Genomic DNA, 25,350 nt, shown 5'->3' on the forward strand with positions numbered 1-25,350 from the left:
AAACGCTATCTTAATATCATAGTTTTTTTCAAAAGGACACAATGAAAAGATTCAGCTGATAAAGTAGAAACATAGTACTTTAAAAATTAGTTAAAGAATTTACTCCTAAATAGAATCCCATAGACTTCTAAGGAAAAGAAGACTTACAGCGTAGCTCTATCCGTATAAAATCAGTAATCCCCAGGTTCTCTAAAAATACCCCAGATGAAGCTGTTGTCTTAAAAAAGAAAGACACGTCTGCACTAAGTTCTCCGTGGAAAGTAGGAAAATGAAGGTATGAAGCCTCAGTATTGAAGGAAGCTGAATTCCAAAATAACCCTGTTTTTTTTTAAAGGGAAAAATAAGAAAGGAAAAATAATTCATAAAATAAATGACATAATTACATTTTCTTTTTTTTTTGGCAGTTTTACTCTTAAAATATTGCTAATTTACACAAAACTGCTTTTCTTTTGTCTGTTAATTATACAGTATACAAGACGTGAAAACATGATTGGAGATTTTACAAGGGTTGAAATTCTGGATTCCTTCCAACATGGGAGAGGAATGATCACTGCAGTAACAGTCTGAAAGTTATATTTCATATAAGGAAAATAACCTGCAGCCTAAATACCAAAGCATTATGATAAGATCTGCCAAACATTAATAGACATTTTTTTATAACTTGAAAATTTAAACACCTACATTACTTTGAATAACAAAAACTCTACAGAAGCTCAAAGTGTTTTTTGTTCTAATACTTCTAACATACCTTACAGAGTTACACCACCAACTAACTGTTTTCATTAATGGGTTTTGTGATTTTCTAAACTGAGATTGGCAGTCAAAATATTCTCATCTAATTAAAGATCAAGACACTACTTACTCTGTGCTATGCTGATATGCTCATGAAAATGCTCTTTTCATTCAAAACTATCTTTTATTTTGCTTATAATAGTGAAGTAGGAAAAGGGTTCTCAACATTTTTTTAAATGCTCAAAATAAGGAGAAAATGTTTAAAAACTATAGTATAAAGTAAGACATCTACAAAAATTGTGTGGACTATAAAGTAAATTATAATTTCTGTCCAAATACAACTTCTTATTTTCACCTTCCCATTCATTTTTTGGTTACATCTACAAGTTTCTACAAGATTTCTTTTGAAAAAAGTATTCTCGGTCTTATAAAAACAAAGCATGGAAAAGAAATACACATGCAGTGGCACGAAGTGACGGAAGTGAAATCCAACCGGATACACGTGGTTGATGAGAAGCATTATCGGAGAAACGAACTACGCGTTGCCGCTGCCACCAGCAAGTTGTCGACACATCAAAAATAAATATACATCTTCAGTTTTAAGCAACAGCCATCATATGTACTCACAACACTGAATGAAATTCTACTAAATGACCTTCCTGGAAGAAAGACGTATTGATCCTCTGAAGTTAGAACACAGGAATTTCAAAACAACGTTTTGTTATGTTAGCAGGGAACAGACACCTCGTTAAGTTAAAAGTCACGAACTTGACTTGGCTTCTATTTGTTCCTTAGATTATGATTTATTTTCTATAAATTCTGGATCCAAACAAACGGTGCTTACATCTCTTGTATTTTTTCCTGTATGTCCTACGGACCTGATTCAAAAGTCAATCCTCAGCTCATATGTGGACAATTTTAGAGCTGAGTCTATTCAGCTGCGAATATACTTAGAGGGCTTTTTTTCCCCCTACATCCAAATGAAACTGTATATTTTCTGAGTATGTCAAACTTTGCCCTTATTTCCATTCTACAGCTATTTCCGTGCCTAGACATTTTGCTCTCTACGAAAGACAGCAAGCAAAGCAAAATATCAAGCCAGGGGTAATAACACATTAGTGTTCTTAAAAGTTTTTACCTGACCTATTTTTAGAAGGAATTAAATGCCTTTCTGTTGAAATGTGTGAACATTAAAATAAAGCTGTAACTTTAAATTATGGAGTATTATTAAATCTTGCTCATCTGGAGTGATTACTAAGAGGAACCCTCAGAATTACTTAAAGGTCTCAATTAGATATTATTACTATAAGAACACAATATCCCACTTGTTTCATTTTTATATCACAACTAACCCAATAAAGCATCGTACAGAGGGCTTCAGGGAACGGGCTGAAACAGGAACAATTCTTTGAATTGCTGCTATTTTTACAATGAATGCTTCTACAGTAATGAAAACAATTTATTACCTTAGGTGGTTTAAACACTCACACACACATAGTACCACATTTATCTAGTTAGCAAACCTTATTTTACAGACTCACAATAGGTAAAAAAATGAAGTAAGATCACTTTATTGAATTAAGAAATTGCTGCTAATTCACAACAACTATAAAGACAGGAAAGGCCAATATTTCCAAATGATAGCTCAGCTCTTTACAGACTGTGCCAGGAAGCACCCAGGAGGCTCTGGGCTGCCTCTGAGAAAGGAGGGGCAAAAAAGCAGAAGCAGAGCAGAGCCCAGCAGGCAGACACCAGCCAGAAGCGGCAGGTCTTCTGAAGAGAGGATTTCATGGCTGGGGTGGATTAAAAATCCCTCAGCTATGCCTGGAGCAGACCAGAATGCAATCACTTACTATATGAATGCTCTTTATCTTCCCAACAAAATGCCATTTGCAGCAACATGGATGGACCTTGAGATTATCATATGAAGTGAAGTAAGTCAGACAGAGCAAGACAAATAGCATATGATATCACTTATATGTGGAATCTAAAAAATGATACAAATGAACTTATTTACAAAATAGAAACAGACGCACAGAAACAGAAAACAAATTTATAGTTACCAAAGGAGAAATGTGGGGTGGGGGAGGATAAATTAGGAGTTTAGGATTAACATATACATACTACTGTATATAAAACAGATAATCAATAAGGACCTACTGTATAACACAGGAAACTCTACTCAGTATTCTGTAATAACCTATATGGGAAAAGAATCTGAAGAAAATAGCTATATATATATATATATATATGTATGTTAAAAAACCATGATGCATTATTCTAAGTAATTATTACTAATAATTAATAAAAGTAATAATTAGTATATTCTCAATTACATTCAATATAAGGTACTAGAGATTTGGAAAGATTCTTTCAGGGATACCACTTACTTATTAACTTTCCAGAATTCAAAAGAAATTGTAATGAATAACGGGATCCATATGGTTTTTTACATAGAAAAGGAAGATGTACTAAGTATTTAATTCCATACATAAAGTAAAAAGAGCCCGTAAAGGAAAATTAACTTAGTAGAATATTAAGATTACAAGTAATTTTTAAAATACCTGTTTTGCTAAACTTTTATTTATATCATTTATTAATGATAATGATTCTCCTTTTAAAAGGAACAGATTTATAGAGACAGAAAGTAGATTAGTTGGCTGGGAAGATGGAAGGATTGAAAGATGACAGGGGCTAAGAGGTGAAGAGTTCTTTTTAGGGTAATGAAAATGTTCTAAATTGATTACAGTAATGGTTACACAATGCTATGAATATACTAAAAGTCACTGAATAGTTCACTTTACATCAGTGAATTGCATGGGATGTGAATTATATCTCAATAAAGATGTTTAAAAAAAGGACAGTATTTGAAAAATCTGGTTTTTGTTGTTGTTTTTTTTTTTTTAAAGAAGATGTTGGGGGTAGGAGTTTATTAATTAATTAATTAATTTTGGCTGTGTTGGGTCTTCATTTCTGTGCGAGGGCTTTCTCTAGTTGTGGCAAGCGGGGGCCACTCTTCATCACGGTGCGCGGGCCTCTCACTAACGCGGCCTCTCTCGTAGCGGAGCACAGGCTCCAGACGCGCGCAGGCTCAGTAGTTGTGGCTCACGGGCCCAGTTGCTCCGCGGCATGTGGGATCCTCCCAGACCAGGGCACGAACCCGTGTTCCCTGCATTAGCAGGCAGATTCTCAACCACTGCGCCACCAGGGAAGCCCCAAATCTGTTGTTTTTAAGACATTGTTTTACTTTTAAAATCAAAATACATATGACATGCTAAAACTACCTTTCCTTCTTTTTCAAAACCACTTATATGAAGTATGATTGACATGTAAAAAGCTGTACATATTTAGTGCATACAACCTGATGAGTTTGGTAACACTACCTTTCTTTTTTTTTATTTTTTAAAAATTTTATTTATTTATTTTTGGCGGCTTTGGGTCTTCGTTGCTGCGAGTGGGCTTTCTCTAGTTGCGGCAAGCGGGGGCTACTCTTCACTGTGGTGTGCAGGCTTCTCGTTGCGGTGGCTTCTCTTGTTGCAGAGCACGGGCTCTAGGCACGCAGGCTTCAGTAGTTGTGGCACGTGGGCTGAGCAGTTGTGGCTCATGGGCTCTAGAGCGCAGGCTCAGTAGTTGTGGCGCACGGGCTTAGTTGCTCCGCGGCATAGTGGGATCTTCCCGGACCAGGACTCAAGCCCGTGTCCCCTGCATTGGCAGGCGGGTTCTTAACCACTGCGCCACCAGGGAAGCCCCCAACACTACCTTTCTTAAAAGTGAATAAAATAAAATGAAATACAGAAATGCAAAGGCAAGGGATAGTTTACTAGTCAAATGAATCTTTCTGAGCACTTAATCATTTTAAAAAGCTGGAAATATGGGTTTCTTTAATGAAAACTTTTATTTTGAGATAACTGTAGATTTTCATGCAGTTGTATGAAATAATAAAGATTCTGTGTACCCTTTACCCAGTTTCCAACAATGATAACATCTTGCAAAATTGTGGTACAATATCACAACCAGGGTACTGGCATTGATACAGTTAAGATGCAGAACATTTCCATCACTGCAAGTATTCCTTAGGCTTCCCTCTTAAAACCATACCCTCTTCCATCCTGCCCTCAACCCCTCCTTAACCCTGGCAACCACTAATCAGTTCTCCATTGTCATTTGAAAAATGCTCTACAAATAAAGGCATACAGTACATAGCCTTTGAGACTGACAATTATTTCACTTATAATGACTCTCTGAAGATTCACACAGCTTGCTGTTATGTCAATAGTTCATTCCTTTTATCTGCTGAGTAGTATGCCATGGCATGGATGTTCCACAATTTATTTAACCATTCACCTGTTGAAAGACATCTGGGTTGTTTCCAGTTTTCAGCCATTAGAAATAAAGCTGCTATGTACATCCACGTACAGGTTTTTGTACAAATGTAAGTTTTCAGTTCTCTGGGATAAATGCCAAGGAGTACAATCACTGAGTCGTATGAGAGTTGCATGCTTGTTTTCTGTGAAACTGTCAAGAGCTCCCAGAGCGGCCGTATCATTTTACATTGCCACCAGCATGTATGAGTGATCAGTTTCTCCACATACCTACCAGAATTTTGTGTTGTCACTATTTTCTTTTTTAATTTTAGCCATTCTGAAAGGTGTGTAGTGATATCTCATTGTGGTTTTAATATGCGTCTGCCCAGTGGTTAATGACTTTGAGTATTTTTTCAGGTGTTTAATTGCCACCTGTATTCCCTACTTGTTGAAATCTCTCTTCATGTCATTTACCCATTGCGTTCCTGGCTTGCAGATGGTTGCATTCTCACCATGTCCTCACATGGCCTTTCCTCTGCGCACAGGTGGAGAGAGAGAGGGCTCTGTGATGTCTCTTTGTCTTCTTATAAAGACATGAATCCAATCAGATTAGGGACCCATGCTTATGACATCATTTAACTTAAATTATCTCCTTAAAGACCCCACTGTCTAATACAGTCCCAGTGGGGGTTAGGGCTTCAACAGATGAATTTTGGGGGTGGGGAACAATTCATTTCATAACATCCATACTTTAATTGGACTGTTGCTTCTTTTTTCATTGTTGACTTTTGAGGGGTCTAGTATCTCTAGTATCTCTAGAGACTAGTCCTTTGTCAATTCTCAGCCCACATCTTACTAAACCTATCAGCAACAATTAATGATTGATTATTTTCCTCTCTTTGAAATATGCTCTTCATTTGGAGTACAGGATACCAGCACTCATTAGTGGTGTCGTTCTCAGTTTCCTTTCTTTCTTCTTCCTCAACTCCCCAACCTATCAGTGTGGGAACGTCTCAAGGCCCTGTCATTATATTACTCCACCCACAATAACTCCTGCGGGCCATTTCATGGCTTTTAAATATGCTGCTGACTTATAAATATACAACTGAAGCCTGGAACTCTCAAACTAACAACTCCACATCTCTATGTGAATGTCTAAGAGCATCTCAGCGTTAATATGTTCAAAAACAGAATTCTTAACACTCCTCTGCAACTCCTTGACCCCAGCAGCAATCTTCTCCATCTCAGTTAGTGCCAATTCCATGCCTCTAACTGACTGTGAGACCAAACACCTTGGTATCATTCTTGACTACTCCTTTTGCAACCTACATCAATCCAACAGCAAATGTGATTACGTCTCCTTCTGAACAATACACATGTTACCACTATCATCACTGTGCCCATGGTCCAAGCCATCACTATCCCTCAGCTGTTGGTGATATGCTCATCAGCTCTACCCTGTTCAGTCTCACTAAAGCATAAGTTAGACCACACTGCTCCTCCTCCCAAAATTCTCTCCTGTTTTCCATTCTCATTCAGGTTGAAAAATAAAGACCTTTCAAAACCCTCAGTGATCTGACCACCAGTTTCCTCTCTGACTTATACCCTTCTCCTCTTTGCACACTCTGTTCCAAACATACGGGCCATTTTGCTGTTCCATGACCATATCAGCAACAGTCCCATCTCTGCATGGATACTCTGGCTTTCCCCGCTATGTAAAGTACTTTCACAGATACTCACATGCCTTGCTCTCTTATTTCCCTCAGATTTTTATTCAAATGCCACCTTCATAGTGAGCACCTAATAACCATCATATTTTAAATGCTCAATCCCACCCCAGTCCTCTCTCAGCTGCACTGCCTTCACAATACTTACGAGTGTCCGTCACACCAGATTACTTATTTGTTGTCCATCTCCCCCACCTCAGGAGAACTTGAGCTCCGAGAATGAAGATCTTCTTCTCTATTTATTTTTGCCTATTTCGTTCACTGCTGTTTCTCTCTCTCCCTGTCAGTCTCAATGTGGGGAAAACATGGTGCAGTGTATGGGCTCAATAAATATTTGTTGAATGAAATTATAAGATTCTCTTTGTCATAATAGCAATCAGAAAGCTTAGAGTAATCACGCCCAGTTTGGTTGTATCATATGTATCTCATAAATATACTCAAATTCTTTGGTAAACAAGTAGAAAGAGGAAGGTAAAGAGAGGAGACCGAGGAGAAAGAAGAAAGAAGAAAAGCAAGAAGATGAGGGCGTTAAAAGGGTGGAGAAACTTTAAGAAAATTAAATAAAGGAAACCCAAGGAAAGAAAACAAAATGAAACACAAGAACGTAAAAAGAATTTATTAATGGTGAAGGATTATCAGATATAGTGGAGCTTGCAAAATTATATGATTATCTGTTAAAATGGAATTGATCCTCATTCTTTTTAATGGTTTATATGTAGTCTGCCAAATGGAACAGAACTCTGTCAATGGAAGAGAAATTAACCAAATCACTAGTCAATATCTTTTTCCAGTCTAAGAATACAACTTCTGCAAAGTTATTTATTGCCTACATGCACCTTTGATTATTTAATGCATTCTGGGCAGCTGTGATTTCTCAGACAGCTGAACAAGTCGATGCAGGCAAAATGAAGAAACCAATTTCAATGACAAGAGTCTAAGAAAGAGAAACTTAGACCAATCTTTTCTAACCATGTAGGTTTTGAGGGTGCCTTGGTGAGACATAAAATTTCAACACAATGAATTAACTGAGAAGAAATACATTTCATAAAATTGGCTGAAAAATTCAAATGCCAAAGAGTTAAAAATACAACCTTGTCCAGAAAAACAAATTGAGAGCAGAAATTTAGATCACGCTTACAACTCTTTAAACCGATTATAAAATGCAGGGATACATTTTACCACATCACAGCCTATTTCAGGAAAAATTAATACCAGCACACAAGACTGAGATGCATCCTTGTTAAGTACTGACCTATAAGGATAACTATTCCTTAAGTTATTCTGTCAGAAAAAGCAAATCACCTCAAGCTGGAAAAGTCAGTTTGGCCTCAGAATTTCCCACAGCAACATTAAAAACTAGAAGATACAGGAGGACTGTCCACAAATTTCTGAAAGAAAATGTTGCCAGCCTAACTTTTTTTTAAGCATTAAGGTAACAGATAGACCTTGTCAAATTTGAAAGAATTCTGAGAATAAAGCACATACGAACTCTTTTGGGGAAAAATAAAAATAAAGCATTCCTTCATAATGAAATATAGTCTATCAAAAGATACCTAGAGGGCTTCCCCGGTGGCACAGTGGTTGAGAGTCCGCCTGCCGATGCAGGGGACACGGGTTCGTGTCCCGGTCCGGGAAGATCCCACATGCCGCGGAGCGGCTGGGCCCGTGAGCCATGGCCGCTGAGCCTGCGCGTCCGGAGCCTGTGCTCCGCAACAGGAGAGGCCACAACAGTGAGAGGCCCGCATACCGTAAAAAATAAATAAATAAATAAACAGCCATACAAATAATAGCATAACTAACAAAAATTGGGACGTGGGGGGAGAAAAAGACGAGGAAGGAACAGAGGAGTGCTAATTTTCCCATTTTTCAGAATAGATCAATGCTATCTAAAATTTAAAACAACTTGAATATAAAACCAAGTGACTCTATAACCTTTAAAATTTTTATAATTTTTTTAAGTTTAGCAAGATCATACAAGTTGAATATATATTTATTCAATATATAAATAATATAAAGCAATCCTTACAGCTTCAATTTGTTTCTTCTTTCTCTGTCAACTTTAGTTAATAAAGTTTTGCAAATTTATTTCTAAATCTGTTCTTCTATTCTTCTGTCTAGAACAGTGCTTCTCAACCTGGGGCTATTTTGCACCCCAGGGAACATCTGGCAATTTCTGGAGACATATTTGGTTGTCACAACTGGGGAGGGTACTACTGGCGCCTAGCAGGTAGGCGCCAGGGATACTGCTAAATGCCCTACAATGCACAGGACGGCACCCCACCATCACAAGGAATTACTCGGCCCAAGTGTCAAGAGTGCCGAGGTTGGGAAACCCTGCACTAGCGGTATTTAGAAATGTATGGAATAATGCTCACTGGTATTAAACATTATTTCTGAGTTGTGTGACTCTTGGTGATTACTGTAGTCTTTCCTTTGACATTTCTGTATATCTTAAAATGTTAGAATGACTTCATATCAATTGTCATTAATATTTAATATTTAAAACAATGAATACAGGTATATACATGTAGAATCTTGTCACAAAAAAATATTACTGTAGTTCTGAGAATTATCAGGATTCCCAGTCTCAAAAAAAAATGGAAATCTTTTGAAAGTGTTAGAAAGAATGTTTGTTGCCCCACATTTGGGAAGTTTCTTGAATATCAGTTACTAGCTAGTGATATAAATCTTTTCAAAAGAACACAAAACAAAAAGCAAAACAGGGGGCTTCCCTGGTGGCGCAGTGGTTGAGAGTCCGCCCGCCGATGCAGGGGACAGGGGTTCATGCCATGGGTTCGTGCCCCGGTCCGGGAGGATCCCACATGCCGCAGAGCGGCTGGGCCCGTGAGCCATGGCCGCTGAGCCTGCGCGTCCGGAGCCTGTGCTCCGCAACGGGAGAGGCCACAACAGTGAGAGGCCTGCGTACCGCAAAAAAAAAAAGCAAAATAAGTCATAAGATATTTTTCTTTCTTCAAGAAGTAGTATTTCAGTTTTATAAAAACACTCTTATTAAAAGAGTGAAAAATCAAAAGTATTAAGTAAAATCATGTGCTTATTTGAAAGCACTTTCACTGCCTCAAGCCCACGTACATGAATGAGAAATGGCTCAGGATGGTACTAAACGTCCTTTGTACTTCGTGATTTTTAAAATTCAGAATAAGTCTTTCAAAATATAAACTCCTTTAATTAAAAGTATATATTTGCATATCATTTAATTGCTTATACAATAAAAAACTTATTCCTGTTCTCTCACGAGTAACTCCAAGCTATAGGTTTCTCGAGCTGTGTATGATAGATCATTCTCATTCTTTCATAAGCTGCTATTTATTGATTATCTTTCATGTAACAGGTAATGTACTAGGTGTCAGGAATACAATAATAAATGAGCAATGGACCTGCTCTTGAGAGGCTCAGAAATAATTAAAAGCCAGTATGAGAAGTATATCTTCGTAATTTACTGAACATTCTTTGAAAGTGTAGGTAAAGTCCTCTAGAGACCTGTGGAAGGCTTCATGTAGGAAGGGTGTGAATGTGAGTGTGGATGGTTTCAGTAAAAGGATTGGAGGTATGTTGCAGATGAAGGAAAGAAAGCAAGTGAAGAGGAAATGGAGCCAGATGCCATCAGTGGTCGATGAATTTTCTCTGTGCTGCAGGACCTGCAGAAACAGGGGAAGTTCCGTGTAGGTATCCTCTTGATTGATGTCAAAAAACATTTAATCCCGGGGGTCAATACTACTACGCTTTCTCCTTAGTGTGAGGGGAGAGTTCTGAAGGTAACGCAACTACAATTGACATGCTCTCCAATAATTTTTAATGCATCCTGAAGTTGAAGAATTATTGGTCTAGAGCAGCGCTCCCCAACCTTTTTGGCACCAGGGACCGGTTTCGTGGAAGACAATTCTTCCACGGATGGGCGGTGGTGGGGAGGGACGGTTCAGGCGGCAATGCAAGCAATGGGGAGCGATGGGGAGCAGCAGATGAAGCTTCAATAGCGCGCCTGCCGCTCACCTCCTGCTGTGCAGCCCGGTTCCTAACAGGCCGCGGACCAGTATCAGTCCGCGTCCTGGGAGTTGGGGACCCCTGGTCTAGAAGACTTCTGATGGCACCTCAAAAATGAAGACGGTCCCACTGCTCCCAGGAGAGTGAGCAGAAAGGAAACCATATGTACGAGCCCTCCTAGTTATAATCTATTAACTGTAAACCCAGATGTTTTCCTGATTCTTTCCATTGACCCTTTGTCTCTAAAGTTAGTAAAAGTCAGAAACATACTCAGTAAGATCCTAGGAGTATCCTGGAGAATACCCATGTGACTAAAATCTTTACCAGTCAGTTTCTTTGTTTTATTATTCTTTTACAATTTCAGCCATTCTAATAGTTATATATTGGTATCTCCTTGTGGTATTATTGTACATTTCCCTAATGACTAATGATGCTGAAAACCTTTTTATGTGTTTATTTGGAATCTGTATATTTTATCTGACAAAATGTATGTGCAAATCTTTTGCCCATTTGTTAATCTGAATTTTTCTTTAATTGCACTGTTAGAAAGTTCTTCATATATCCTGGATACTAGCCTTTATCAGATATGCGCTTTGCAAATATTTTCTCCCCATGTGTGGTTCTTCTTTCCATTTTTAAAAAATTAAGTTATATTGGAGTATAGTTGATTTACAATGTTGTGTTAGTTTCTGCTGTGTCGCAAAGTGAATCAGTTATACATATACATATATCCACTCTTTTTTAGATTCGTTTCCCATGTAGGTCATTACAGAATATTGAGTAGAGTTCCTTGTGCTACACAGTAGGTTCTTATTAGTTATCTATTTTATATATAGTAGTGTGTATATGTCAATACCAATCTCAATGTCATTTTAAAAGCAGTTTTGAATTTTGGTGAAACCCAACTTATCATTAAAACAATTTATGGATCATGTTATCGATGTTGCGTCTAAGAAATCTGTGCCTAACCCAAGGTCACTATGATTTTCTTCTATATTTCCTTAGAGAAGTTTTATAGTTTGTGGGTATACATTTAAGTTTGTGATTGAGTTAATTTTTATATGCAGTTTGAAGTATGGGATGACATTCTTTTATTGTTTTTGTTTTTGCAAATGGATTCTAATTGTTCCAGCACTATTTCTTGAAGAGGACTATTCTTTCTCCCTTGAGTTGCCTTATGTGCATATGTATGTGTGTGTGTATACATATGCCTATTCTACTCCATTAATTGATTTGTCTATCTCGATATCAATGTATACTGATTTGAATTGTGTAGTTTTGCAACAAGCCTTAAAATCAGATAGCTGTCTCCAATTTTGTTTTTATTATTCAAAATGTTTTAGCCAATCTAGTTTCTTTGCTTCCCCCTATACATTTTAGAATAAGCTTGCCAATTTCTGCAGAAAAAAAAAAAATGCCTGCTGGATTTTGATTGAGATTGTATTCAATCTGTACATCAATTTGGGGAAAATTGACATCTTAACAAAATCAAATCTTTCAATCTATGAGTATTACATTTTTATTTAGTTCTTTAATTATTTCTCATAAATGTTATGTATTTTTGTTATGTTTATACCAAATTATTTCATTTTTTTTTTGGTGCTGCTCTAAAAGGTACTTTTAAAATTTCAATTTAAAGGTTTTCATTATTAGCATATAGAGATATAATTTATTTTTTGCATATTGACCTTGCATCCTGTAATCTTGCTAAACTCACTTATTTTTTTTACAAATTCTTAAGAATTTTCTACCTAGAAAACCATGTCTTTAGCAAAGAGAGACATTTTATTTCTTCCTTTCTGATCTGCATGACTCGAATTCCTTTTCTTGACATACTACATGTGCTAGGACCAACAGCATGATATTGAATGGGAGAGGTGAGAACAGATCCTTGTCTTGATCCTGATTTTAGAAAGGAAGCATTAAGTCTGTGACTATTCAGGATAGTCATATTTTCAGATTTTCACAGATGCCTTTTGAAACACTGAGAAAGTTTTTTTAAGTTCGTAGTTTGCTTAGTTTTTATCATAAGTAGGATGTTGAATTCTGCCGCTTACTTTTCACATATTTTTCAAAAAATGTATTTCCATATTCATAAATAAAGAAATTCTTTAAGGTCAACAATAGTTACTAAGTTTTATATCTGCAGCACAACTTTAAAGGGGACTTTATCATTCACATCTTTTGTGCTTTTGGTAAAACACCTAACGATACTATCTATGACTTCTGACATTAAGCAATAATAGCAGTAGTAACACAAAATTTTATACCCATCTACATTTAAAACAATGAAAAGAAAGACTTGGAGTTAGGAGCAAGTTCATATCTGGTACCTGTAGGTCTCACTCATTTTTGTTTATTTGTCCTGCTTTCTCAAGGCTCCTGTCTTCTTTCCTAGAAAAACATGGCTAGATATGAAATTTTCAACATCTCTGGTTTGTGTGATAAATCCAAAATATTATTTTTTTATTTTCATCTTTCCATTTTTCTGTTCAAAGAAAATCTAAAAATTCTGTGTCTCAATGAAGGGTACTAGCATTCTTATTGTCTCAACAAACGGTGCTACCTGCTTTACTCAGGTCAGGAGGCTGGAGATTGTCCTCACAGCTTTTCACGCTCACTCCTGTCCAAAGCATACTGAACTTACCTCCCTAATTGAGCCCCTTATTTAAGCCCCATGACAACTATTGCCTAGTTCAAGCCTTCATCATTTTCCTTGTCTTACTTCAAAGGTCACCTTCCTGTCTTTGGTTTGTAACTGATTTCCATGCTTTCAGTTGGATCATAAGAATTAAGCTAAGTCTTAAATTATCCCAGGCCTAACTAGTGTTCCAGTCCTAATGCCTTCAGGATAACATCCACATATCTTTCCTCTGCTTATAAGGCCCACTGTGCATGATCCCATATCTAGAAGCCCTACATCTGCCCAGTGTATCTCACTTGGAAAGGAAAAAAACTGTGTCTAGGGCATTGCACCCTCAGAGATGCAGTCTGCCCATACAGAGAAAATGGGGGCATTCATTACTCTGCCACCATCATTCTTCAAACTGAGAAAGTTTTTAAAAAGGGCCCTTTATGCAGAAAATGCTCTATGACCTTATGTGGCGATAAGCCTCAACGCTAAAGTAGATATGGGGGACAAGAAGGCCAAGGAAAGCTCTCAGTGATTGTTTCATTAATAAGTCAGATGTTAATCAGCAGGTCTCTAAATCCTTACAGTATTTGTAAATCCTTATTCCTGATATTGCCAGCCTCCTTCTGCATCCCTGTGGTCACAAAAGTTTAACGCTCTAGTTTCTCAACCTTAAGACTATGGGCCTTTTGGACAAGATAATTCTTTGTGGTGGAGGGCTGTCTTGTGCACTGTAGGATATTTACAGCATTTCTGGCCTCTCCCTTTAGACGCCAGTAGCATAAAACCCCTCACAGTTGTGACAGCCGAAACTGTCTCCAGATATTGCCAAATGTCCCCTGAGGGAGCAAAATCACCTTGGATGGAGAGTCACTGCCCTAAGGGAAAAGATGCTGTGTGCTTAAGTTCATGACAGGAAGTCTGAAAGAAAGAACCCCTAAGGGACAGAGTTGGGAGTGACCTCAGTCAAAAGCAGAACAATTCCCCAGGGATGGTGGCAAATGGAGGAAGCCGGCCTGAGCCCCTGAAGGGTTAAGATCAGAGCCAGCAGTGAAGAGTGCATGTGATGTACAGAACAATTTCTCTATAGTCACGCAAAATCATTGCATTCCTCAGGATGCATCCTGCGTTTACAATCTCATCTCTTTGCACATAACTTTTCTCTGCACGAAATACCCTATGTCATCTTTAAGTGGCTGTTTAAGGCCTACTGGCAGAACAGGAAGTAGAGGTGATAAAGATTAGGGATGGTAGGTATAATGGCAGACCGCTTTTTTTTTTTTTTTTTTTTTGCGGTACGCGGGCCTCTCACTGTTGTGGCCTCTCCCGTTGTGGAGCACAGGCTCCGGACGCGCAGGCTCAGCGGCCATGGCTCACGGGCCCAGCCGCTCCACGGCATGTGGGATCTTCCCGGACCAGGGCACGAACCCGTGTCCCCTGCATCGGCAGGCGGACTCTCAACCACTGCACCACCAGGGAAGCCCTAGGATATACTTTTAAGGTAAATAAATATTTCTTCTATTTGCATTTTAAGTTCTGGAAATAACTAAAAGCAAAAATAATTGACACATCAGTCTCTAACCTAGCTGACGTCAGAGAGGTTATAAATGGATATGTGTGCTAATTTCATTCCCTGCTGAAAATATGTATTTTCTATGAAACTATATTTTAACTAAAAAAGTCCAGTTTAGAGTGTTAATACATTGAATATACAAAACAGCAGGTACCACTGATTTAGACTAAAAACACACACACACAAAATGGAAAAAAAAATGAGATTAAAAGTTGAAATGTGTTTGATTAAACTAACATTTGATTCTACTGATGTTCTAATTTCACCCCAGGCCCAACAGTATAAAACTCACCATACATACTTGATAATTTTATGTAGCACTGAGGCCTTCCTTTATAGACAATGGCATGCAGACATTTAGGAATGATGGAGTGAGTTTATGAACCAATCAAATAGAAATGCTTTGTGCTTTCTTTCTCTTGGACTCGTAACAAGGTTTGCTGTAACAGCACTTATTCCCGGGCTTTGCATTCTATAAGGGGCGCTTTGTTGATTGACTATAGGAATCATTTCAGACACTGCTTATGAGTTTTCACAAGAGAAGTCTGATTAATTATTATAAGATAGAAACATGGTTCTTAAGTGACATCACTTTCCTCAGACATGTTTATGGCATGTCGCCACCACTTACTGTCTCCCCGGCAGAGCAGAGGCCCTAGTTTATAGGCTGCTGCTGAATGTGGTCGACCGGTGTCTGTGATCACAATCTTAGTTACTGGCAGATGTTCTTTATAAGAAAGGAATCCAGTGTCATTGGTCCTAGAAAACAGTAACAACAGCAAGATTCTTAAAATTATTCTGATGAACATAATTATAAAGTAAACAATAGTCCTTATTGCATTTCAAAGCCAAGATGTTCTGAGCTAAATTTGCACACACAGAAGAGTCAGGATCAAATTACTCACCTGAGAATGGAAAAATAAGGCAACATTTTAGTGTCCCTTGCAGACGGAATATAGTTGGTGATTTTTAAACTCTGTTGGCCATTTTCTACCTTTTAAATGAGATGGTTAATCCACTGCCATTTAGTGTAATAATTGGTAGTGTGTTTCCAGATCTACCGTTTTGGTATTTGTTTCTTATTTTTTTCCCACAGGATATCTTGTATTTTTGCTCCCCTTTCATGCCTCCTCTTGGCTTACTTCATATTGTTTTGCATTCGATTTTACTTTTTTACTCACCCTTTAGCTATATGACTGTTTATTGTATTTTAATATTTTCTTTATAGATTATAAGACGCATCCTTTATCCATCACAGTCTACTTATATTTTATGTTGTATTACTTAATATAAAATGTCAGAAGCCTACCATTGGATAATTTTTAACATCCTTCCCTACATAAACACCTGTTCTTTGTGCTACGGTTGTAATATTTTAAATCCAGATGTTATAAACTTTATAATTTAATTTACCTAATCAAGAGAAAAATTTAAACACTGGCTTTTACATTTACTGACATATCCATGATTTCCAGTGCCCCTCAATCCTTCCTGAAGATCTGTGTTTTAATCCGGTGTTAGTTCTGTTTAACCTGAAGAATTTCCATCAGTATTTCTTATGGTACAGTTGTGTTGACAACAGATTCTCTCAGCATTTGTTTAATCTGAACAGGAATTTATTTTACTTTCATTTGTGAAATGTATTTTCGTCCTGTAGAGAATTCTGGGTTGACAGTGCTTCCTCTTCCAGCACACTAAAGGTATCATTCCATTGTCTTCTGACCTGTGCTTCTGATGAGAGGTCAGCCTTCATTTGTATCCTTATTCCCCTGTATGGAACGTCTTCTACCAGATTCACCCAAACTGGTTACTTTGAAAACATTCATCTTTATCACTGGTTTTTGGCAATGTGAACAACAAACCCAGGTGTATTTTTCTCTGGTTTTTATTCTGCTTGAGATCTTCTGAGTTTCTGGAATCCATACACTGAAGTTGCACTAGTTATCTACTATGGCAAAACAAATTATCCCAAAACACAGTGACTTAAAACACGACGTTTTACGGTCTATGATTCTTCTGATTTATGATCCTCTGTCTCAGGGTCTCTCCCAAAGAAAGACTATACTCAAAGTGCTGGCAAGGACTGCAATCAGCTCAGTACTTGAGTGGGGAAGGCTCTGTTTCCAAGCTCACCCTGTGGCTGCTGGCAGTACTCTACTCCTTGCTGGCTGTTGGACTGACAGCCTCAGTTATTCACTGGCTGTTGGTTGAAGGCTACCCTCAATTCTTTGTCCACGAGAGCTCACGACATGGCAGATTGCTATGTCGAGACAAGAAGGCTAGAAGATGCAGAGAATTTTGAGCAAGTCAGAAGTCACAGTCTTCTGTAACCCAACCTCTGAAGTGACATCTCATCACCTTTACCATATTCTGTTCTTAAAAGCAAGTCACAAGGTCCATGCAACATACAAGAGAAGGAAATTACACAATGGTGTGAACAACAGGCAGTGTGGAAAATCGGGGGTCATCTTGGGGGCTTGCTTCCAGAGATATTTATTAAGCAAATCTGAGAAATTTTCAGCCATAGTTTCATCAAATATATATATATATATATATATATATATATATATATATAGCCTCATTTTATTTCCTGCCCTTCTGGGACTCCAATTTCTTGCCTGTTAAATCATTGATATTTTCCCACAAGCCACAAAGGGTCTGTCAATGTTTCTTTCAATCTTTTTTTTTTCCTGTGTTCTTCAGACTGAATGATTTCTACTTACGTATCTTCAGGTTTACTAAGATTCCTTTTGCTATTTCCCATAAGAGCTGAAGTCTATCCAGTGAATATTTTACTTCTGATGATGTTGTACTTTTCTGTTCTAAAATCTACATTTGCTTCGTTTTTTCTTTTCTTTTCTTTTCTTTTTTTGGCAGCGTTGGGTCTTTGTTGCTGTGCGCGGGCTTTCTCTAGTGGCAGCGAGCAGGGGCTACTCTTCATTACAGTGCGCGGGCTTCTCACTGTGGTGACTTCTCTTGTTGCGGAGCATGGGCTCTAGGTACATGGGCTTCAGTGGTTGCAGCACACGGGCTCAGTACGTGTGGCACACAGGCCTTAGAGCGCGCGGGCTTCAGTAGTTGTGGCGTGCGGGCTCAGGAGCTCTGCGGCATGAGGGATCTTCCCAGACCAGGGATCGAACCCATGTCCCCTGCGTTGGCAGGCAGGTTCTTAACCACTGCGCCACCAGGGAAGTCCCTACATTTGCTTCTTTAATAAAGTTCTCATTTATCTGCTTAGAATACCCTTTGTTCACTTGTGATTATTTTTACCTTCAATTCTTCATACGTTTTTAACAGTTGCTTTAAAGTTTTTGCCTGCTAGTCAAACACCTGTGTCCCAGGGCCTGTTCCTAATGGTACTTTTATTTTCTTGACTTTGGATCAAAGTCTACTCTCTTTTGGAATAAGCAATAATTGTTATAATATTCTGGATATTATGGGTGATACATTGTAGAGATTCTGGATTCTGTTGTCATTCTCTGAAGACTTCTTTTGTTTTCACAAGCAGTTAAATCACAACCTTATCACAATAATGGAGGTTTTACCTCATCAGGGTGGGCCTGTGTCAGTTTCACTTGTAGTTTTCAATCATACTCAGTTCTCGGACATCGTCTTTGCTGTAAAGGCAGTGGACCTTCTGTCATCTCTATGGAAAGCTGAGGGCTTTACAAAGCCCATCTCAATTAATGAGACTTAAGCTCTAAATTCTGTCTCTCCTCTGGTGGTTGCTGCTGAAATTCCTGTGTGGCTTGTTCCGTTTCCCAGCTGCATCTCTCTGCTTGGTTCCCAGAAATCTCCCCTGTGCATGTGCAGCTCAAGGGTCAGGGGTCTGAGAGGAGTTGACATAGCGGTCTCCCCTCAAGTGGTTTTCTCCTTTCTGACATGTCCAGAAATCAATTTCTAGTCATTCTGGCTGCTCCGAACTTTCCTCTGATACCCCCCGCCAAAAAAAATCTAGTATTCTCTTTGAGTTCTAGCCATTCCATGGTAGGTGGTCTGGTGAGTAGCCTCAAGGAAAAGGCACATAAACACAAACCTCACCCACTTAAGTTCCCTTCTTTTAAGGTTTGAAGGCTCCCAACCCTGGTAGTTTCTGCCTCCATTTGGTTATTCTCCACTTGCTACAAGTAGGTGTTTTTAATAAATAGTTTTCCTGGGATTACAAATGTTATCTGGGGTTAGGTTAGTTCTATGCAAGCTACTTAAGCATAAGCAGAATTTAATATGAAAAATTTCAAAGTCTTATTTTTAAAAATTATTTTTGATGAACAAAATGTCATGCAGACATTGGAGAGTTATTGGTGATTAGATTAGTTTAAAATTTTTTTATTCACATTTCATAATACATTATTACTGTGTGGGCATTTTCTGTGAAGGCAGCGAGAAAAAAAAAAAAAGTATCTCCCAAAGGAGTAGAAATTTTGAAAAATCTTGAGTAAGAGAGACAATATTCTTCATACTGAACATATAACAATAAGAGTATAATCAATGACTCCATATAGAGGCCTCCTTTAGGGTATTCTAAAATAATCTGGTTTTTGATATAACAGTCTTTGATGTTTGACAAATGAATAAATGGAATGTCAAATGAATAAATGGAATATTTCAAGCTCGATTTTCAAATCCCTAAATATTATAGATTTCCTTTTTCAAAATATGATAAATGGAATATTAGTTTTTCATAGCATAGTGTATCCTTTAAGAAAATAAAAGAGCTACATGTTTAAATAATTGTGGGAAATTCTAAGTTTATATATTTAAAGGTTTTATGGGCAGATTATTGAAGAGATGTGTTAGTAATTAAAGGCTGTAAATATATTTTGAGAATAATACAATTCTTTATTATACTTAATTTTAAAGAGAATGATAATTGAATTAAAATGAAAAGCAGACATGAAGCAGATGCCTCTGTTTCATCATATTACAGAAATAAAAGGTGTATGACTCATGATCCATTACCAAAAAATTCAAATAACAAGATAGTGATCTTACCATTTAGAATTCAGATTGTAATACATTTCATCAAAACGTGCCTTTAATTTCTTCACTGTACTACCTCGTTTAGTATCTGCCTACTTATATATGTTTTGAGTGACTCATTTAAAAGAATAATAAACTTGATTTTGCATAAGGAAATCATATGGAAATCACCATTCATTCCGGTCAGCATCGCAGTTGCAGTAATACTGAGAATCGATGCAGTTCCCCTCTAATCCACAAGTACATTTTTGAGGATCAGGTAAAGAACCTCCCCAGTAAGTCTGTGTTTCATTGGTTCTTCCAACCCACCAGCTCAGAGGGGTTCCATCTGAAAGACAAAGGTGAGAAATGTGACATCTGTTCTATACCCCAACCCTTCCATCCAGTATAATTCCCTCCTTCCCAAGTCATTAAAAAGAATAAACGGAGAAAGACTGATTGGATGTAGTGATATTCCCAACACTGTAATTGATGGCATTTCCTTAAGAAAGTTTTTTAAAAAATATTTCATTATTTAAGCTTAAATGATTGATATATTTTTCTTTGAGTAGAAAAGAAACCAGCAGTTCCTATTTAATTCAGGCATAATAGTAAAAAAAAAATGTATTGAGAGCAGATCACACATGTAATTTTGTTCAAAATAATTTTTCGAAACAAGAAGGCATCAAATTATAAACCACAGTAATTAACATATGAGAAAAAAAATTGATTTGAGATCATGAAATGCCCATTAAAACATTATGAAATGCTACGTAAAGTTAGTGATTTATCTCAATATGTTTATTGGCTAAAAATAAACTAGGTGTTTATTAAACATTAGGCATATTACAGCATTCCCTTGTTATGATTTAAGATATATTTGAAAGTGTGTATTTTTTCTTCCACTTACTGGCTTGGCTACTTATTTGAAGACTACAGAAATAACACTGAGATATCTTTACAACCGAAGCAGATACTCCACTCAAAAACAAAGTTTCCCTTAACCAAATGCATTTATCTCTATGATGAATGTTCAGCGACCAGCTCCTTCACAGAGCTAAGACTAAACATGATGCCAAGGAACTAGAGCAAAGAATAGACAGAACATTTAGATGCGCCATGCAGGCAATCTGTCTTAGGGAAAAAACAAGTTAGAGAGGAAAACTCATAGTCACTTGAGAATCACGGCATGAGAAGAAGGTGACATCAAATCAGTCAGCTCCTCAAAGGTGCTTGATCATTTTTCCATTGACTTACAAACCTTTTAAGTTGCTGCCATTAGCCCTACTTTTACTAATTTCTCCCTTACTTACAAATGCCAAAGCTCATAAAAACTTATTATTAAATTGGACCTGTGCTGATGCAAACAACCTCTCTCCCAGCGTTGCTATACATTCCTGTCCACTATGCCGGGAAAACAAGGAGTTGTTGGAAGCTTGTGTTATGCATTAATTAATATCAAGAATCTTCATCTTCTTTAACTGCATGATTAACTGATCAACTGAAGGTGAAATCTGCTTGAAGCATTTGGTAGATCTATTTCAACATACTGCTTAAAACGTTATGTGTTCATAGACTTAAAAAATAAATCATTATTCCTAAATACTGAATAATATTTTCGCATCTAAATTTGCTATCTCCCTGGCACTTCCCTGGTGGTCCAGCAGTAAAGAATCCACCTTCTGATGCAGGGGACACGGGTTCGATCCCTGGTCAGGGAACTAAGATCCCACATGCTGTGGGGCAACTAAGCCTGCGCGCCACAACTATTGAGCTCGTGTGCCTCAACTAGAGAGCCTGTGTGCCGCAAACTACAGAGCCCACACACTCTGAAACCCACACCACAACTACAGAGCCCAGGAGCCCTGGAGCCTGCGTGCCACAACTAGAGAGAGAAAACCCGCACACCACAACTAGAGAGAAACCTGTGTGCTGCAATAAAAGAGCCTGCGCCTCAACGAAAGATCCCGCGTGCCTCAACAGAGATCCAGCGTGCCGCAACTAAGACCCAACACAGCCAAAAATAAATTATAAATAAATAAGTAAATAAATAAATAAACTTGCTATTTTCCCTACAAAGTAGAAATCACTTAATGTTTTAAAGATACCAAATACCTTCAGTTTCCTCCAAGACTTTTTGAAGTGTCCTGAAGAATTTACATAAGTATAAGGAAGAATTAAGAAAAGCATGAAAAAATTTTAAAGTTGAAATTAAAATGATAAAGTATCAGAGATCATGGTAGATCATTTCTATTCTCAGAGTTAAAATCCCAAATGGCTTGAGTATTCGTATTGAGCATCCTTCCAGTGTGCTGAGCTGCAGACCCACAGGTTGCCGGAAACATTTTCATATACGTTGACCTTTATTCATCCACAGTTACGGCACCATTATTACTTGAAGCTGCTATATTCTCAAGATCTGAAACTGTAAATTTAACTTGTCTGACACCACCTTCCTGATCTTCCCCATACATTTCTTACTGTGACCTCGAAATCCAAATTGTTCCCTCTTTTCCACCTCAGACCCATTCTACATGAATTCTAGGGTCACAGACCTGAGGAAAATCTGTGTATTTAACAGTTATCCTCATCATCTGTTCTACAGCCTTCTAGAGTTTACTATTCTCTTTACTAGTGGTTGCCAAACACCTGGGAATCCTTCACACTCCTTGTTGTCCCCTTGACTTCGTGTGGTGCTCGCTCACTAACATTCTTGGGGATTCCGTGTTCTGGTTCTTTTAGAGTTTGACTCATTTGTGATTTTGATGATTGTCTTTCCTTTCCTTTCTTCTCTAGTTAAGCAACTTAGTTCATTTTGTTCCATCACATTCATTCTCCCTTCTAAAATTATGGTTCTCATTCTTCTTAGAATACACTTCTGTACTTGCTTATCTATTTGTCTTTTTTAGATTCCAATATCAATATTCACTAATAATGAACAATCAGCTGCATACTGAACTGGCAGGTTCACTCTAACCACGATGCGCTGGAGAGCTGGGAACAGAGGAGCTCACTTCATGCACTTTGTATGTGTTATGCCACCCAGCCACGACCACGCCCCCCTGAGGTTGGTATGATTGGCCCCAATTCAGTGACGAGAAAACAAAGACTGAGAAATACTCTTCTATCCAAGTTCTGTACCTAATCAACAAGAGACCTGGACCTTGAACCCAGATCTCTCTCCCCACCTCTAAATCCTATGCTCTTTGCACTACAACTATCTGATGGTCAGTCTCAGATGGGATTGGGGTTTCAGGGGGTTAAGATTTGAGGGGATACCAGCAAGATGAGAAGAGTTAGGAGGGGTTAAGAGGCTGAATGAGAACATTCTGAAAAAGAAGGAGGAGGAAAAGGAGGAAGAGGGAGTGGAACTCAGGCATATGGGAGAAAATGATCAGACTGGATTAAGTGGGTGGACAAGTAAATAGGATTGGGGCTTAACTGGAAACAAAAGATTCAAAGGTCATACCAGGAGTTCAAAATTTTTCTGCATGACCCACATAACACGTGATATTCACATATGAAACACAGTTCATTTTAAAGTTCTTGTCATTCTGTCTGGAATGCCAACCTCTCTTAAGACGACAAATGAGAGGGAACAAAGCAGCTTTATTGTGCAGATGTCTTAGAATCTTCTCTGACTACTGAAGAAAAATACACCTGATTACTGCTGCTAGAAAACAGTGTGCTGGGGAGCGGCATGAAGGTTCATAGGCAAGTGAGTCCAGAACACGCAGCTGAGGTGTCCAGACGGAAGAGTCCGTACTGGACAGAAGAGCTAGGAAAGCACTGGGGCTTCTTAAACAGTAAAGTGTTGTGATGGAAGCAGTGTGTTTCTTACAGGTGAGTTCTCGTCATGAAGATTCATCTTTTGGATGATACAGTGGGTGGGCAGGAGATACGGACTGATGACCGGCTGAGAGGCCAGTAGGAAAGATCTTGCAGTAACTTCATAAATTAGGTCATTAAAGCCTGCACTAAGGCAGAGCTGGTGGGACTCAAGATATTGTTACATAATGAGATGCTCTAAAGGGAGAAAACACATGACCAGAACCATAATTTAGGTGCAGACTGGTTATTAAAAGTAGAGTAAAAGAAAGAGTTAAACATGGTTTTCTGATTCCTCTTTGAGCTGCTGAAAAAAAAAAAACTGTTTCTAGCAGACTGTTCTAATTTTCAGTTATACCCAGAGGGTAACTGTCAACAACCCGTGAAACAGTCACACAGAATAGTCACTTTCAGAAAACGAATTCATATTTTTATTAACTCTTTTCCATGGTAAAAACCAACCATACGTGTCACTTGCCCTTTATGAGGGATCAACACCGCGCATTCATCGAGTGTCAGAACAAAGCCCTTCTCTGTGCAGTTCTCTGATTAAGGGCAGGCAGAGACTCTAAAGACAATCAAGGCTTTGAACAAAGCTCAGCGTGAACTGACCTTGTTCTCTTCTTCAGACAACAGCATCTCTGTGACTTCCAGACTGCGACACTTTTGCTAAAGACACAGGGAGCACACACACTGGGTGGCTCTAGGCCTCCACCTTGGCCGACTTAAACTCCGCAGGAGCTGGTTAAGTAAAACACCCTGTGCGACGTGTGTAGGGGGACAAACGCCCCGATGTACTTACCTTCCTTATTTACAAGTCGTGACTTTTTGCAGTAGTAGGTCAGCTCCTGTTCACAGTGCTCCGCACGGTTAACCGTGGCCTGCAGTTGCTCCATGCTGGCCACGTAGTCGAAAAATCCAGCATAGGGCTTCTCTGGGTTGGTACTGCGGACTCTTGTTACATCGGAGCCATTGTGCTGGATGATGGCCCACGCAGTTTCTTGTATGCAGAAATGGGGGAAGAAAGAGAGGAGACCATCACTAGTCTGCAAAAGTTAAAATAAATAAAGAAAATCAAAATCACCTTTTATCTGAGTCAAAGTTTTCTAGTCATCAAACCTCTCTGAGAGGTAGAATCAACACAAATGGATTCTTAAAACTTTTAAATTATAGTAAAGTGACTTTTTTCCCTGAAATTTATACGATTGCCACGCATTTGCAGCGTTTTTATTCTACTTTTTCATATTAATTCAGCCAGAAAATATTCATGGTGAAAAATGTTAAGAAAACTGATTATTAAAATTTGTGGTGCATTTCATCAAATCTGACATTCTGCTTTTAGAAGATGCGTCATTATTTTTCTTCAAGAAAGAAAAAAATGACGCTATTATAACTGTAAAACATTGTTGATTGTTAACGCACCCTGAATTCAGAGATGTTACAATATGAAAAAAAAATGTATCTTTGAATTTGTAAAATATTTTAAATGACATAACGTAAACAATGACTTTTCTAGTCTTATTGTATGCTGCCAGCAAAAAGAAAGTCAAACTTTTATGGCCTGTATATATACCTCCCTTCAGACAATTTTTAATT

At 38.1% G+C, this 25,350-nt stretch overlaps 1 protein-coding gene across 6 annotated transcripts in view; it reads right to left on the reverse strand.

Moving 5' to 3' along the window:
* CNTNAP4 (contactin associated protein family member 4) overlaps positions 1-25,350 on the reverse strand; it is a 589,031-nt gene that overhangs the window by 32,347 nt on the left and 531,334 nt on the right. For all 6 annotated transcript variants that reach the window (XM_079907172.1, XM_079907174.1, XM_079907173.1 and 3 more), the window contains 4 exons: positions 24,557-24,754; positions 20,119-20,275; positions 15,599-15,726; positions 148-318 (listed from right to left, as the gene is read on the reverse strand). In XM_079907172.1, coding sequence (XP_079763298.1) covers positions 148-318; positions 15,599-15,726; positions 20,119-20,275; positions 24,557-24,754 — 654 coding nt within the window. The remainder of the gene's footprint in view (positions 1-147; positions 319-15,598; positions 15,727-20,118; positions 20,276-24,556; positions 24,755-25,350) is intronic.

This window comes from Stenella coeruleoalba (assembly GCF_951394435.1).
Source record: "Stenella coeruleoalba genome assembly, chromosome: 20".
In the NCBI taxonomy this organism is placed as follows: Eukaryota; Metazoa; Chordata; class Mammalia; order Artiodactyla; family Delphinidae; genus Stenella; species Stenella coeruleoalba.